At 46.7% G+C, this 16,390-nt stretch overlaps 1 protein-coding gene across 2 annotated transcripts in view; it reads right to left on the bottom strand.

The window, feature by feature from the left end:
- STAB2 (stabilin 2) overlaps positions 1–16,390 on the bottom strand; it is a 209,702-nt gene that overhangs the window by 57,608 nt on the left and 135,704 nt on the right. For both annotated transcript variants that reach the window (XM_051845830.2, XM_051845831.2), the window contains 6 exons: positions 15,099–15,294; positions 13,853–13,948; positions 5,536–5,581; positions 4,546–4,622; positions 2,857–2,982; positions 1,060–1,133 (listed from right to left, as the gene is read on the bottom strand). In XM_051845830.2, the coding sequence (XP_051701790.2) occupies positions 1,060–1,133; positions 2,857–2,982; positions 4,546–4,622; positions 5,536–5,581; positions 13,853–13,948; positions 15,099–15,294 (615 nt within the window). The remainder of the gene's footprint in view (positions 1–1,059; positions 1,134–2,856; positions 2,983–4,545; positions 4,623–5,535; positions 5,582–13,852; positions 13,949–15,098; positions 15,295–16,390) is intronic.

Genomic DNA, 16,390 nt, shown 5'->3' with positions numbered 1-16,390 from the left:
CGTCGGAGCCGGGGGAGGCAGAGCTGCCCCGCCTCTCTGTGCACCTGTGAGCCCCACTCTCCGGCGTCAGAGACCTCACGGCTCCTCCACCTCCCCAAACAGCAGGGGCCTGTAAGACTCCCGTTCTCGGGAGCACGTGACTGACAGAGGGCCTAACGCGGCGTCCTCTCTGTGGCGCCTTTCTCTCAGAACCTCAGGCAAAGCAAAACCTGTGGGCTCCTGGGTATCTGGAAGGGGAGTGTTCTGGGGAGAAATCCCAGGAGCTTTTGAGATCACGTGGTGTTTGTTTCTTCTCCCTTCCCTAGGCAAGCCCCTCTCCCGGCACCGTTTCTCCTCTAGCCCCTGATTTCTCCTTAAGAATGGCCTCTTTTTTTTTTTAATTAATTAATTAATTAATTAATTTATTTGAAAGTGTTGTAGAGAGAGGGAAAGAGAGAGAGGTCTTTCATCTGCTGATTCACTCCCCCGATGACTGCAAGGCCCCAATGCTAGGCCACGCTGAAGCCAGGAGCTGCTTCTTTCAGCTCTCCCACATGTGTGAAAGGGACCAGCACTGTGGCATAGCAGGGTAAGCCGCCGCCTGCAGTGCCAGCATCCCATATGGATGCCGGTTCAAGTCCCAGTTGTCCCACTTCCAATCCAGCTCTCTGCTAGTGCATCTGGGGCAGCAGTAGAGGATGACCTAAGTGCTTGGGCCCCTGCACCCATGTGGGGAATCCAGAAGAAGCTCCTTTGTTTGGCCTGGCCCAGTCCTAACCATTGTGGCCTTTTGGGGAGTGAACCAGTGGGTCGAAGATCTCTCTGTCTTATCCTCTCTAACTCTGCCTTTTAAATAAATAATTTCCTTCCTTCCTCCCTCCCTCCCTCTCTTCTCTCTCTTCTCTCTCTCTCTCTCTCTCTCTCTCTCTCTTTCTTTCGAAAAGCAGTGACCTCTTGCTCTTGCTCATTTGCCCTGCAGTTTCCTGTGTGGCCACAGCTCCTCAGAGCCCTGTTCTCAGCCTCTCCCCACGGGCCTGTGTCCACGCCCAGCCCTTAGCGTGTCTAAGAGCCACTGCTCACCTGGTTGGGTCCCGTCTGTGTGCATTCTGCGTTCCTGTCACAGCCACCATGGTTCTCCAAGCACGGGTTGATTTCTTTAAAAACAAACAGCAGGTATCTAGCGTGAGAACCCAGCCTTGTCTGCCAGCAGCAGCGTCCTGGGAGACTGGTGAGGAGGGCCAGCTGACCCAGGGGAGCAGGGTTCACAACTCAGCCACAGACGGAGCCCAGCAGTCGAGGCCTCAGATGCGAGTGCTCAAAATCGGCACGTGGGGGATGGGCTAATTCCTGCAGAGGCACAGTCTTGGGCTTAAAGCAGACTCTTTGTGGGGTGCGTAGGGGTGTGCACAGCCAAGGACAGGGGATCATAGAATCTTGCCATCCCATCCCACAGTGCTGTGGATGAAGAGATTCAAGAATGAAGAAGTCACCGCCCACAATCACCACAGCACCAGAGGGGCTCAGAGAAGCCATAGCAGATGCCAAAGCCAGGGGGCGCTTGGAGGAGGACAAGCTATTGCAGGGTCTCCCTGTTCCTTGCTCATGAGCAGCCCAGCAGAAAAAAAGCAAGGACACAGGCGCCTTGACTGAGAGGTCACACTTTACCCCCAAAATGGGGGTGAGGGAACAGAAATCCAGGCCTCAGTGCTGCATCCCGAGAAGGACGTGACATCACTCGAGTGACTCTTAGGCTAGGAGTGCACAGCTGAAACTTCTCATGAAAAAACGCCAGACATGGCTGGTGCCGTGGCTCATTAGGCTAATCCTCCGCCTGCGGCGCCGGTACCCCGGGTTCTAGTCCCGGTCGGGGCGCTGGTTCTGTCCCGGCTGCTCCTCTTCCAGTCCAGCTCTCTGCTGTGGCTTGTAGCGGCCATTTGGGGGGTGAATCAACGGAAGGAAGACCTTTCTCTCTGTCTCTGTCACTGTCTAACTCTGCCTGTCAAAAAACAAAACAAAACAAAAAACACACACACACACAAACAAATGCCAGACAAACCCCCAGGAAAGGACAAGACACTGGAGGAAAAAACAGCTAGCGGGTGTGGGGGCAGGCGTTGAGGCGTAACTGGTAAAGCCACCACTGGTGACACTGGCATCTTATAAGGGCGCCAGTTTATTCCTGGCTGCTCTACTTCCTATCCAGCTCCCTGCTGATGCGCCTGGGAAAGCAGTGGAAGATGGCCCAAGTCCTTGGGGCCCCGTACCCACGTGGGAGACCCGAATGAAGCTCCTGGCTCCTGGCTTCAGCCTGGCCCAGCCCTGGCCATTGCAGCCATTTTGGGGAGTGAACCAGCAGATAGAAGATCTCTAACTCTGCCTTTCAAATAAATAAATCTTTTTTTTTAAAAAAAGAAAAAGTTGGACCAGTGGGCTATATTCTTTCCTAAACATCATTGTCAAAGGGACAGAGCCAGCCTGCAAACTGGCCCGGATGAAAGGGAACACAAGAGGCATGGAAACTGATTGCAATGTTCAACCACAATTCGCCTTCCAAAGTGAGTTTTGCATACCACGTGCCTTCAAGGATGACAGGTCATCTAAATATTCACGGAATACCCATGCCATGCAGGGATTCAGATTTTTTTTTAAACACCAAAATAAGCTTATTCTTTATTTCCATCTTTCCCCCATAAGCTGTCTGAAGGCCCGGCCTCCCCTTGGGGCACCTTTCCAAAGCCTCCTGCTTTCCTGCCTGGGAACGCTGCATCATGACCCCAGCAGTCGGAGTCCAGCGACAGGAGCCCACACAGCAGCGGCACCTCACAGGCTCTGACCTTGACGCCATTTCCACAGGGCAGAGAGGGCACAGCCACCTACCGAGGCACACGATGCCGTCGCCCGTGTAGCCCGCCTTGCACACGCACACCCGGCTTCCTGGGGTGGTCCTTTTACAGTAGGCCTTGGCAGAGCAGCCCCCATTGCTGATCTCACAGGCGTCAATGGCTGTAGAAGGGAGAGACGACACGGAGCAGGGATGGGGTCGGGGAGAGTTGCAGTGATGTCTTTGTATGTGGACCACTGAGATGTGGAGAGACTGCAGAGGACGCTGGCAGGCGCTGGGTTAAACAGTCACAGCTAACTCCCTAGCACAGAGGGCAGGACGAGCCTTGTGGTGGTCTGCCCTTTGTGGGTGATACGCTCCTGGACACTGGACACAGTCTACTGCAGGGAACACCTAGGCATCAGGGTTAGGGCGCCGGGCATCCCGGGAGGATGCCCAGGGTGTGGAGAGCACACTGGCGTGAAGCCTGCCAGGACCCAGGGCTCGAGAGAAACACGCTGCTACGAATTTCCAGATGTGGGTTAGCTGCTGTGAGAACATTTGCTCACACGTATTGAGTACCATGTGCCAGGGCTGTTCCAAGCCCTCAGAGGGGTCTTCAAAAAGTTCATGGAAAAGGGACAGTGTGGAAAATCATGCATGGATTTCAAAACTCTCCTGCACCTAAATAAGCATGTGTTTGAGTTGTGTTTTCCATGAACTTGGTGAAGTGCCCTTATGTGAATCCCAGTTATCCAATAATTCAAGGAGAGAGGTTCTCTCATTATCTCCAACTTGTAGATTTAAAAAAAAAAAAAAAAAAACAAGATACAGCAGCGGTGCATGGGCCCAGGGGTTAAGATGCTGGCTGAGATGCCCAGGTCCCTTATCAGAATGCATGGATCCAATTCCTGGCTCCAGAGCCAGATTCCAGCATTCCAGGTAACTGTGGGAGGCGGCTGGTGACAGCTGGAGCTGTAGGGTTTTCTGCCACCCATGTGAGAGATCTGGACTGTGTCCCTGACCCTCAGCTTCAGCCCCAGCCATTGTGAGCATTTGGGGAGTGAACCCCTAGATGACTTCTCTCTGCATCTCTGCAGACCCTCTCTGCTTCTCAAATAAACAGAAAACTCAATAACATTTTAGAAAATCGCACAAAGAGCAGTCAAGCCAAATTCTCGAGGTAACACAAATGATGAGAACGTTATTCCAGAGGGAGGAGTCTCACGGTGAGGCTGTGTGAAATAGCTGCATTACTGCGCCATTATGCCTGGAGAGCTCATTTTTAAGGTCACTACAGATGAACTAATGGGTCTCACCGCAGGTAAAAGACTCATCCAGGGCCAAGGTGGGTAGCAGAGGATGCACAAGGGCAGGGTCAAGCTCTCTTTGTGCTACTCCAGAGCCCTGATGTGTCAGCCAGGCCCTGAGCTAAGCAAGTCAGTGGCTTTTAGAGCTGCCCAGGTGATCCCCACTGTGGTCAAGGCCATGAGCCTGCTCAGAGTGCAGTGTAAGTGTACCTTGAAAACAGGTGCAATTATTTGTCCAGCGCATTCCAAAACCTACAGGTCCCACCCTTGAGCAGGCAGTTTCCTAGCCCCAGGTACAACCAGCTGGCCCAATACATGGTAATTCACCATCAACGCTGGTACCAGCTGCTCCAGCCCTTTTGGTAGGAGAGGTACAGGCCCCTCCACAGCCTGGGAGAGCCTTGCGGGCCCCCAGCCAATCCCTTCCCCACTTGCCTGTACAAACTGTCCCGTTCCCTTGGAATCCTGCTGCACATTTACATGAGGTCGTGCCATCTGGGTTGAGAAGGCAGCTGCAAGGAGGAAGGGCAAACGGTGTTGGCAGACATTCAGCCCCGCTTTGTCCCTGACATCTCAGACCCTTGCTCCCACCGGGGGCCCTGGGGCCCTGCCTTAGCTCGGGAGCAGAGTCCACTCCTGTCCCGACCCCATGACAGACGGCTAAGCCTGCAGGTATCAGCACAGGGTGTATGACTGGAGCATCAGCTCAGGAATGAGGAGGGAAGCTGCTGATCTCTCCAGAGCTGTCAGTGTGTGCTAGAACCTGCAGCAGGACTTCCTGCCATTAGCACACTGCTAAGCAGCCTTAGCAAGTCGGTCGTAGTATTACTCCCATGTACAGATGATGAAACTGAGGCTTAGCAGGATGTTTTTTTTACATTTAAAAAAATTAAATTCCATATAGTTCATAGAAATTATTATAGTTCCTAGAAACTATTCTAAGGATGATAGTCCCATCCTCACTTCTTCCCTCTCCCTCTTTCTTCAATTGACTCAAGGCCATGCATCAGTGGAGGTGACAGAAGCTGACTTTGATGCAGGTCTAACCTCAGCTGCTAGGCTCTTCATTAATGCATTGAGCAACTCTGGAAACTGGGAGTATGAAGCCATGTAAGGCTTGGAGATGGTCGAGAGCAAATCTTAGGGAGCTGAGGCCCCTGGGATGCCTTGGCCTCTGTGAAAAAGTCTCAGTGGCATTTTTGTCAATGTGCCAGCTGAGGCAGGAGGCAGCTTGTTGACAAGGCTGGATCTTGCGAGTTGATGGAGGCCTCTTCAGAGGTATTTTTAGTTGCATACTTAACTTCATCGCAAAGCCTCAGAAATTCTACCAGGCAACTACTCCCTTAAGAATAGGGCCTGGAAGGGAAATGATTGGGAAAGAACCCCCTTAGCCCTCCCCCCCAGAGAAGGCCGAGAGGTACCCACTTGGCGCTGGTGTGGCATGTCCCATTGCAGCTGTCTTTTGTGATGGCTGAAAAAGAGAACCAGTTGTCACATCAGTCTCTCCTACTACGCCTTACTCGGGAGCTTCCTTTTAGCGCTTGTGCTAGGAACAGATTTACTTCCTTGGAAGCAGCCGGTATGCATCATGTGGACTACGTTAAACTATATGATCATGTATATTTTTTACTTGGTTGCTAGGAAGCTCAGAGCTGAACATTAAGGTTAAATATGGGGTTGGTGTTGGGGGATAATGGGTTAAGTTGCTGCCTGCAATGATGGCATCCCATATGGACACTGGTTCGAGTCCTGGCTGCTCCTCTTCCTATCCAGCTCCCTGTTAATGCACCTGGGAAGACAGCAGAGGATGGCCCAAGTTCTTGGGCCCCTGTACCCATGTGGGAAACCCAGAGGAAGTTCCTGGCTTTGGCCTGGCCCAGTCCCAGTTGTTGTGGCCAATTGGGGAATGAACCAGTGGATGGAAAATCTGTCTGTCTCTCCCTGTCTTTCAAATAAAAAAAATAAATTAAAAAAAAAAGGTCAGATACCCCTGATGGAGGCACCCTCCTTTGAATGTGACTGTGGGCCCTTATGATTTGCTGTTGATGTGTGTGCCTTCCCTGGGTTTTGAGTCTCCACTTTTATTTACTTTTTTTTTTTTTGACAGGCAGAGTTAGACAGCGAGAGAGAGACACACTTTTATTTACAAATCCAATGTTATTTCTTTCCAGTTTTTCATTTTTATAATGGAGCGATATAAATAGGCATGCACACAATTGTAACATTTAAAATGTTTTTTGTTGTTGAGAAATGGCTCAGGGTCGGAAACGATTTTTTTTGAACAAATTTCCAATTTTCCTGTAGCAGCAGGCTCTTGATATTAGATGTCCAGCTAACAGGTATTTCCTGACAGGGTGAGATCCAGAAAGAGAAAGTTGTGGGGTTCCTCTTCGAGGAGGATGCAGGAAGAGAAACCCCACTATCCCTGGCCAAGGCACACAGAAAGTTCGAACACAAGGACCTGCAGCAAAAGTGACATAGTGTGTCTGTGGGAACCCTTACATGCTCATATGGACTAGGTGGGTACAATGGAATTTTGTGCATTGTGCTGGTTTTTGAGCCTGGAAATTCTTTTCTCTCTACTCTCTACCTGTTGAAAGCCCAATCAGCCGTTAGGTACTCTTCTCTGAAACTGCCTTAAATTTTTGAGTCAATTTCAATTCATTGGTAATGACTGTGGAGGGAATGAATACAATGATTGATTAGTGATGTCTGCCATGGGCTTGGAAGTGGGGAGTTGGCATGAGGATAAAGGAAGGAGTGGTCCTCCTTACTGCAGTCTAGAGGCCCTGTGCTTTGTAATCCTATGTCACTACTTTTTTTTTCTGTCTATACTGAACATTTATTTCCCATATAAGACTGGAAGCTCCTTGTGCAGAATATGTACTGGACACAGGGGCTGAAGATGAGGTTGGAAAACTGGGTGAATGGCCTCTGAACTCCACCCTGTTCTGGAGATTAAATTTCTCTTGTAGGCAGAGAAGAACCATAGCAAGTTGTCACATTCTGGAGAAGGGGTGGGAAACAGGATCTGATCTAAACTTTGGAAAGTTCTCTACTGCAGCAAGGCGGGGGATATGAATAGAGGGAGACAGGACTGGAGGCAAAGAGGTAGAGCTGAAGGGGATGGGATGGATTTGAGAGCCATGGAGATGTAGAATGATTTAGGTGTGTTAGTGAGGGAGGAAGACAGAGTAGGCGGCTCCTAGATTGGGTGACCAAGTGCAGGTGTAGAGGGTCTTTCCCAGAAGAGGTGGTTTGTCCTTGGCCCTTTATTCCTCCTTCAGGGTCTGAGGCTTGCACGTTTCTGTCTGTTCACCTATTTTGTGTCTCCTGTGCTTGTGTGTCCTTCTTGACCTCACTGCTGAGATTCAACACTCAAATTCCACAGTATATTCTACAGCAGCCATCTGGGGCCTGTCAGCATCTGCCCTGGACTGAAACTGCTGAGAGCAGGGACCATACTGTGCTCGTCAGAGCTCCGCATCACCAGGCACATGACATGAGTCAGGCAAGCTTCCGATGAATGAGCGAGCTGAGGCCGCCTGGGCCTCTCTACCCAGATGTTCACTGGCACCTCACACCCAACCTCCCCCCAGCTGCCCTCTTCTGGGATTGGCCCACCAATCATGCAGTTGCCTGAGTCGTAATCTAAGGATCAGCCTTGAGCCCTCCCTCTTTTTTCTTCTGCATCCCATTAGCCACCACCCCATTTGACCATCAAACATCTCCATTTTCTCTGCCACAGTCATGTGGCTCTGAGCTCAGACTTTGTTGCCTGAAAACTTGCCACAGCTCCCAGTCTCTGTCCTGTCCTTTTAAATGTGATTGGTCCCCTATGGACCATGGTCTTCTAAGCATATTACGCCAGCAAGGGGTAACCTACTGCACTGTTCTAGGGATTCACTCAGGATGTCTTCCTGTCTCTGTGCCCCTGTTGCTCCCTGCTGTCCTCTCCCAGGAGCTCTGGACCTATATACTCTGGAGTGCCCCTAGGATGAGAACATTCAGATGTCTGGCTTTAGCTTTTCAGCCAAGCAATAACTCTTTAGTCCTTGATCTTTGCATTACCTGGGCCGTTGGACAAAGACCACCCCTCTGACAGCCCCACATCCCAGGAGCCCTCCCTGAGCTGGTGGGCAGCTGTGATCCTCCAGCCCCTGCAGAGGAGTCTGAGACCTGATTCCAGGTGTACTCCCTCCAGTCGAGAGTCTGATTTCTTGTGAACAATGGGGGAGTACATCCTCTGCATTCAGTGACTGTGGGAGCTCTGTGACTGCATGAGAGGCTCAGGGTGTAGCTGGGTCTCTGGGCAATCAGTGTGAATGGCCCCACAAGCTCAGAGCTCCCTGATTCCTTGGGGTGGCTCATTACAATGGGATCCACACTCACATTGTGGATTGCACAGGTAGATGCTTTGGGCAGTGTGGCAGTACAGATGAGTATTGCACCCACTGTGGGCTAACACCTGGGCATTTATCACCTTGGAAGAGAAAAACTGAGGGTGTGATTACACCAACAGAGACCACACTCTCTTTTCTGCTAACAAGAGGAGATCCACCATGCCCAACTTGGGTGACACCTGGATACTCGTCCCACCCTGGAGGACTGACCAGAGCTCCCTGGCCACACACAGCACACACCTCTGGGTATTCACTGCAGATACCCCACTAAGCCACAGAGGCATAGTTCAAAAACAAAAGCCATCAGAAGAAAAAAACAAGTATTCTCACAAATACCTGAAAATAAAGAAATTCAGGAAACAAGAATAAGGAAGATAACATGGCCCCTCCCCCAAAGGTACACAATAACACTTCAATATTAGAATGTGAAGATGAAAAGATTGATAAAATACCTGAAACAGAATTCAAAAGATTTAACATAGGGTTACTCAGAAGCATTGAGGAACAAAATTGGAAATTAAAGAAATCCATGGGGCCAGTGCTATGGAGCAGTGGATTAAGGCCCCAGCTTGCATTTCTGGCATCCAATATAGGCACTGGTTCAAGTCCTGGCTGCTCTACTTCTGATTCAGCTCTCTGCTATGGCCTGGGAAAGCAGTAGAAGAAGGCGCAAGTCCTTGGGCCCCTGCACCTTCATGGGAGACCCAGAAGAAGCTCCTGCCTCCTAGCTTCGGATTGGCTCAGCTCTGGCCATTGCGGTCATCTGGGGAGTGAACCAGTAGATGGAAGACCCTCTCTCTCTCTGGCTCTACCTCTGCCTGTAACTCTTTCAAATAAATAAAATAAGTCTTTAAAAAAAAAAAGAAATCCATAGATGACATGGATGAAAAATTCTCCCATGAAATTGTGGTTTAAGAGAAATCAAAATAAAATATTGGAAATGAAGAATTGAATATGTCAAATAAAAAGTACGGTGGAAAGCCTGAACAACAGATTTGGTGAAGTCTGAATATGGTGAAGAAAGAATATCTGATCTAGATGATAAACCTTTGGAAATTATTCAATTTGACCAAAAAAAAAAAAAAAGAAATTAGAAAACTTAAAAACAGTGTTAGAGATTTATAGGATACTATCAAATGACCCCACATGCAGGTCTTAGGAATTCCTGAAGATTTGGAAAGAGAGAATGGATTAGAAGAACTATTTAATGTAATAATTACAGAAAACTTCCCTAATTTGGAGAAAGAAAGGACCTCCCAGTGCATGGGCACATAGAACTCTTTAAAGACATGACCAGCAAAAATCTTCAACAGGACACTTTGTAGTCAAGCTTTCAACAGCAAAACAAAAAGAAACTATTCTAAAATGTGCAGGAGAGAAACTCCTGATTACTCTCAGAGGATCTTCAGTTAGACTCACAGCTGACTTCTCACCTGTAGCCCTAGAGGATAGGAGAGAATAGAGAGACATAGTCTGATTTTCAAGAGGAAAAAAAAGTCAATGCAGAATACTGTACCCTGCAAAGCTCCCATTTATGAATAAAGGTGAAATAAAGACCTTCTATAACAACTATAAATTGAAATAATTTGTCTCCACCCATCCAGCCTTACAAAAGATGCTTAAGGATGCACTACACATGAAACATAGTCCCCATCATGAAAGAATGTGAAGCCAGAAAATCCCCCAGTGAAAGTACAAAAGAAATTCAGAGTAAACGATAGGAATATTTATGGAAAAATGGAAGGGCCAAGTTGTTACTTATTAATAATAACCCTGAATGTAAATGGCCTCAACTCTCTAGTAAAAACATACAGACTGACTGAATGGATTAAAAAACAAGACCCATCTGTTTGCTGTCTACAAGGAACACACCTCACTAAGATACATTCAGACTGAAAGTGAAAGGATGGAAAAAGATATCCCATGCTAACAGAAACCAAAAAAGAGCTGGTGTAGCCATCCAAATATCAGACAAAATAGGCTTTAACACAAAAACTGTTAAAATAGACAAAGAAGGCACTATGTAAGGATTAAAGGATCAATTCAACAGAAGATCTGACTATAATAAACATATATGCACCTAATGCCAGGGTGCCTGGCTATTTAAAAAAAGGGAGACACAGACTCTAATACAACAGTAATGGGGGTTCTCACACCCCACTTTCAGCAATGGGCAGATCAACTAGAAAAAAATCAACCAAGAAACAAAAATCTGATATTTACAGAATCTTTCATCCCACTGTTGTACAAATGCATTTTTTTCATCAGTGCATGGAACTTTCTCTGGGACAGAGCATATGCTAGGCCATAAAACAAGTCACACCAATTTGAAATCTTACTATGTATCCTTTCTGACCACAATGGAATTAAGCTGAAATTAATAACTCAAGAATCTTGAGAACATACACAAATACATGGTGACTGAACAACATGCTCCTGAATGAACAGAGAGTCACGGAAGAAATAAAAAAAACTCCGTAAATGAATGAAGATGACAATACAACATATCAAAACTTATGGGATACAGCAAAAACAATGATAAAAGCAAAGTTTATAGCAATTGGTGCCTGCATCAAAAAATTGGAAAGGCATCAAATAAATGAGCATTCAATGCATCTCAAAGACCTAGAAAAACAAGACCCATGCTCAAAATTAGTAGGGGGAAATAAACAATTAAAATTTTAGGGTAAACAAAATTGAAACAGAAAAATAAAAAAGATCAGTGAAATGAAGAGCTGTTTTTTTTTGGAAAAAAAAAGCAAAATTGACATATCATGGCCCAACTAAACAAAAAGAAGAAGACCCAAATCAACAGAACCAGAGATAAAAAGGGAAATGTAACAACAGATACCATAAAAATAAAAAGAATCATCAGGAATTACTATAAAGAGTTATATGCCAACAAATCAGAAAATATGGAGGGAATGGATAGATTCTTGAACACAAAACAACCTACCAAAATTGAGCCATGAAGACACAGAAGGCCTAAACAGATCAATAACCAAGATGGAGACTGAATCAGTAATAAAGACCCTCCCAACAAAGAAAAGCCCAGGGGGGCCAGTGGTCTGGCACAGCGGTGCAGTAGGTTAAAGCCCCCACCTGCAGTACCAGCATCCCATATGGGTGCTGGTTCGAGTCCTGGCTGCTCCTCTTCCAATTCAGCTCTTTGCTATGGGTTGGGAAAGCAGTAGAAGATGGCCCAACTCCTTGGGCCTCTGCACCCATGTGGGAGACCCAGAAGAAGCTCCTGGTTCCTGGCTTTGGATCAGCTCAGCTCTGGCTGTTGCAGTAATTTTGGGAGTGAACCAGTGGAATGGAAGACCTCTCTCTCTCTGGCTTTACCTCTCTCTGTAACTCTAAAATAAATCTATAAAAAATGACAACAATAAAAAGAAAAGCCTAGAAAGCAATCCACTCATCTAAAACCAGTTTATCTTTGACAAAGGAAATAAAATCAGTCCCTCGAGCAAGGACAGTCTCTTCAAAATGTTGCTGGGAAAACTGAATCTCCATGTGTGAAAGTATGAAACAGGACCCCCACCTGGCACTTCACACAAAAATGCACTCAAATGGATCAAAGACCTAAATCTACAACTTGATACCATCAAAGTACTAGACGACATTGGAGAAACTCTGTAAGACATTGGCATAGGTAAAGACTTCTTGGAAAAGTCCCCAGAGGCATAGTAATCAAAGAAAATATTTACAAATATGATTGCATCAAGCTGAGAGGCTTCTGTACTGCAAAAGAAATACTCAGGAAAGTGAAGAGGCAACTGACAGAATGGGAGACTATATCTGCAAACTGTGAAACTGATAAAGGATTAATATCCAGTCTATAAAGAGCTCAAGAAACTTAATCACCAAACAATCCAGTTAAGAAATTGTCAAAGGCCCTGAGCAGGCATTTTTCAAGAGAGGAAATTCAAACAGACACATGAAAAAAATGCTCAGGATCACTAGCCATCAGGGTAATGCAAATCAAAACTACAATGAGGTTTCACCTCACCCCAGGTAGAATGGCTCTCATACAGAAATCGACAAACAATAAATGCTGGTGAGGATGTGGGGAAAAAGATATCTTACTACATGGTTGGTAGGACTGTAAACTGGTGCAGCCATTATGGAAGACAGTATGGAGATGCCTCAAAAGTCTAAAAATATATCTACCATATGACCCAGCCATCTCACTCCTGAAAGAATTTACTCAAACAAAATGAAATCAGCATATGAAAAAGTTATCTGTACCCCCATGTTCACTGCAGTTCAATTCCCAATAGCTAAGATATGGAATCAACCCAGATGTCCATCAACTGATGCCTGGATAAAGAAATTACGATATATGTACACTATGGAATACTTCTCAGCAGTAAAAAGAATGAAATTCTGTTTTTCACAACAAAATGGATGCAACTGGAAACCATATACTTAGTGAAATAAGCCAGTCCCAAAAAGATATCATATGTTTTCCTCAATCTGTGGTAATTAATAGTGTACCTAAAATATAATGTATTGGAGTAGAACAGACATTTTCAGATTCAATGACCATTTACAGCCCTTATCTGTACTGTTGAGGAACACTGTTTTTTTTCCCTTTCATACTATTTTGTTGAACTTTTCCTTAGTGTAGGGTTAATCTTATAAGTACAAAGTAAACTTAAAATAGATCTTTGTAAAAATTCAGAGTGGGAATAGGAGAGAGAGGAGGAAGAGATGTTGGAGCATGGGTGGGAGGGAGGGTGGGATGGGAAGTATCACTGTGTTCCTAAATTTGTATAGATGAAATTTGTACACCATAAATAAAATTTTAAAAAAAGTTAGGAAGGAGGAGAGAGGGTGGCAGTGAGGGAGGGAAAGAAAGTAGGGTAGAAAGTATCATTATGGTCTCTTTTTAAAAAAAGAAAGTATCATTATGCTCTTAAAATTGTATATGTTAAATACATGAAATGTGTTCCCTTTATTGTATATTTAAAAATAACATAAAGTTTAAAAAATATTTATCTTTTTGTCCACAAAGAAAGCTATACACTATATATTGTGAAGTGAGTACAAAATACCAGAGTCTACCATGATCAACCTACATGTTTGCATTCTTAGAAAAGGGCTGGAAGGCTAACACAAAGCATCAGTAATAGTTCTTTCCTGCCTTGGTAGCATGAAAATTGTTATTTCCTCTTTTCTGATTTTCTTTATTCTACAGACTTTTTGTAGCAAGAAAGGAGTTCATTTATTGCTTGATAAAGTAATACAGGTGTTATTTCTATTTTAGAAATAATAGGTAGCTGCTGAGAAGCGAGGCTAAGAACAGATCATAAATGTGCAAGCTTGACTCTTACCACTGTCACATTTCACTCCTCGCCAGCCGACATCACACTCACAGGAGCCGTCACCCGAGAGTCCTTGGTTGCATCTTCCATGGACACAAGAACATGCTGAGTGGAAAGATCCCCACAAGTCATCAGACTCTGACCTGTGTCAACATCTCATCTATCATTTCCAGGGTTTGCGTGATTACATCTCATTCTTTCAGGGAGGGTAGGGGTGCAGAAGGCAGAGTCTAGCAGGTTGGCAGGGCAAGCCAGATCATGCCTCAACAACAGGATTCAGACCACAGCTTTGGGTCTGTGTAGCACTGAGGGTGTGATCCAAGCAGCAGCAGGGTGTCCTCAGCCAAGGTTCTATGAGAGTTATGTGGGCTTCTTGGGATAAACCCATGTTTGCTGTTTAAGAGTGGACTTCCAGGGAAGCCCATATGAGACTGGCTTTCTACAAGCCTGGTGTGGCACTGACGTCTTCATTTATGTGGAAATGCTGATTCGTTTGTTTTGTAGGATGATCATGAGCTGTACTGACAACGGGATGAAAGCAATGGATGACCACAGCCTTCCTCCAAAGCATTCATTTTTGGAAATTTTCTGCATCCTATGGGGATCCTCTATGGATCCTGGGTTAAGAAACTCCTGCACAAATGTAAGCACACAATTCTTCCAAACACACAGGAAGAAGGACCTTGTGATTCCAACAATGTATGGCCCAACTGCAGGGATTCAATCACATATTAAGTTTGTCTGGCTTCAAGCAGCCGATGAGAAAAGGGTGATAGCCTGGTCAAGCTTTTGGTTTTAGTACCAGGTAGAACAAAGCTTTGTTTTCTCATCATGGATTAGGAAATTCCTCCTCCCAGGTGTCACTGTGCACGAGGAGGTCAGGGTGCAAGGGTGCCAGGTGCTGATGATGTGGCTTACACAGATCACTGTCTCTGCAGAAGTGAAAGTATGTGGTTTGCTGATGACAGATCAATAGGGTGCTCTTAAAGGATGCCATGAATTAAGAGCAAGGCATTGAGGTCCAGCAAGATGCTCATTCAAGTCTCAGTTCTGCCCGTCACCAGCTGTGACCTTGGGGGAACCCTGCCCTATGCAAATGACACAGACATCTTTATAGTCCACAAGGACAGCAGCAGGCAGGATTGCCTTCTGCCTCGGGAGAGAGGCCAGATCACTGTGTCTCTGTGCATTCCCGCTCAGTTTCGGCAGGCTGGGAGGCTGGTGGGGTGGGGTGGGGCAGTGGCACGGTGCCTACCTTGATCACAGTGGATGCCATATTTGCCCTCGACGCAGTTCTCACAGGCCGTCCCACTGAAGCCCTCCCCGCACTCACAGGTGCCTGTGCCGTTCACACCATCCAAGCAGATCCCGTTACCGAAGCAGACATCCTGTCCTTTCCCTGGGCAGGGCTGGCACTGGGGCCCAAAGAAGCCAGCGCAGCACGCCCTGGTCTGAAACAGAAGGTCAACATCATGCGCTTCCAGTTCCCGTTTTGTCCAGCCTCAGTGTAGAAATCCTGCTGTGGCATTTGGTGCCTGCCTGTGTCTCTGGCCTGAGGGGTTGCCAGAGATGGGGGGCAGACAGCTCTGAGGACTCGGAAAGGCTAAGCAGTTTCCAGGGCTACTAGGACCAGGACTGACATCTCCATCAAGGAGGCAGAGGGAGGAAAGAGGCAAGTAAGGGAAGTGGTCGAAGAAAAATGCGACAGGCGGCGGGGTGTCCAGAGCAAACTACAGAGTAAAGCAAGCGACATTGAGCATGAGAGATGAGGCCCTTTCACACTGAAGCTTATTTTATCCACTGCTCTACAGTGGATAAGCCAGTTTATAAGCCAGTGCATTATAGTTCAGGGGAACCCTGGATGATGTCTGCTTGGTTTTTAGCTTGCCTTTGCTCTGGAATGCATGGAAGCACAAAACCTCCAGCTTCAGCGCCACGCCAGCCCACCTATGCCAGGACGGGCAGAAGTTCTATCAAGTCCTCTGGGAGGAAGCAGGCAGGCAGTTACAGCACTGTCCTGAAAATGCCAGTGCAACGCCCAGAGGTTCTTAGCTCTGTGGTGCTTCCTCCAAAGTGAAGAGGTGCACCCTCCTTCCCTCAGGGTGCCCACTTCTTCTGTCCCTCATGTTGACAAGCGGGGTCACAAAGCTGCCTTGTTGTCACAACAGGAGGTCAGTCCTCTTAGCCTCTCTGACCTCAATTTCTTAATGATTATACAGGAGAGAGAGAGAATGAATGAATGAATGAATATATCTCCCTTGAGCTTGTTCATTCCCCAAATGCCCATAACGGCCAGGGATGGACCTGAAGCCAAGAGGAGAGAGCTTAATCCAATGGCAGGGACCCAACTACTTGGGCTGTCACCTGATGCTCCCTAGGGTCTGCATTAGCAGGAAGCTGGAATCAGGAGCTGGAGCCAGAAACTGAACCCAGGTACTCCAATATGAGGCACTGGCATCTGAAGAGTTTAACATCCACCTCTCAGTTCCTCGATTTCTTCCTCATGCAACTGAGTGTTGTAGCTCTTCCCACTTTCTGTCTCACAGG

This window comes from Oryctolagus cuniculus, chromosome 11, assembly GCF_964237555.1.
Source record: "Oryctolagus cuniculus chromosome 11, mOryCun1.1, whole genome shotgun sequence".
Taxonomy (NCBI): domain Eukaryota; kingdom Metazoa; phylum Chordata; class Mammalia; order Lagomorpha; family Leporidae; genus Oryctolagus; species Oryctolagus cuniculus.
The sequence above is the reverse complement of the archived record's forward strand: the minus strand, read 5'-3'. Positions and strand labels throughout refer to the sequence as shown.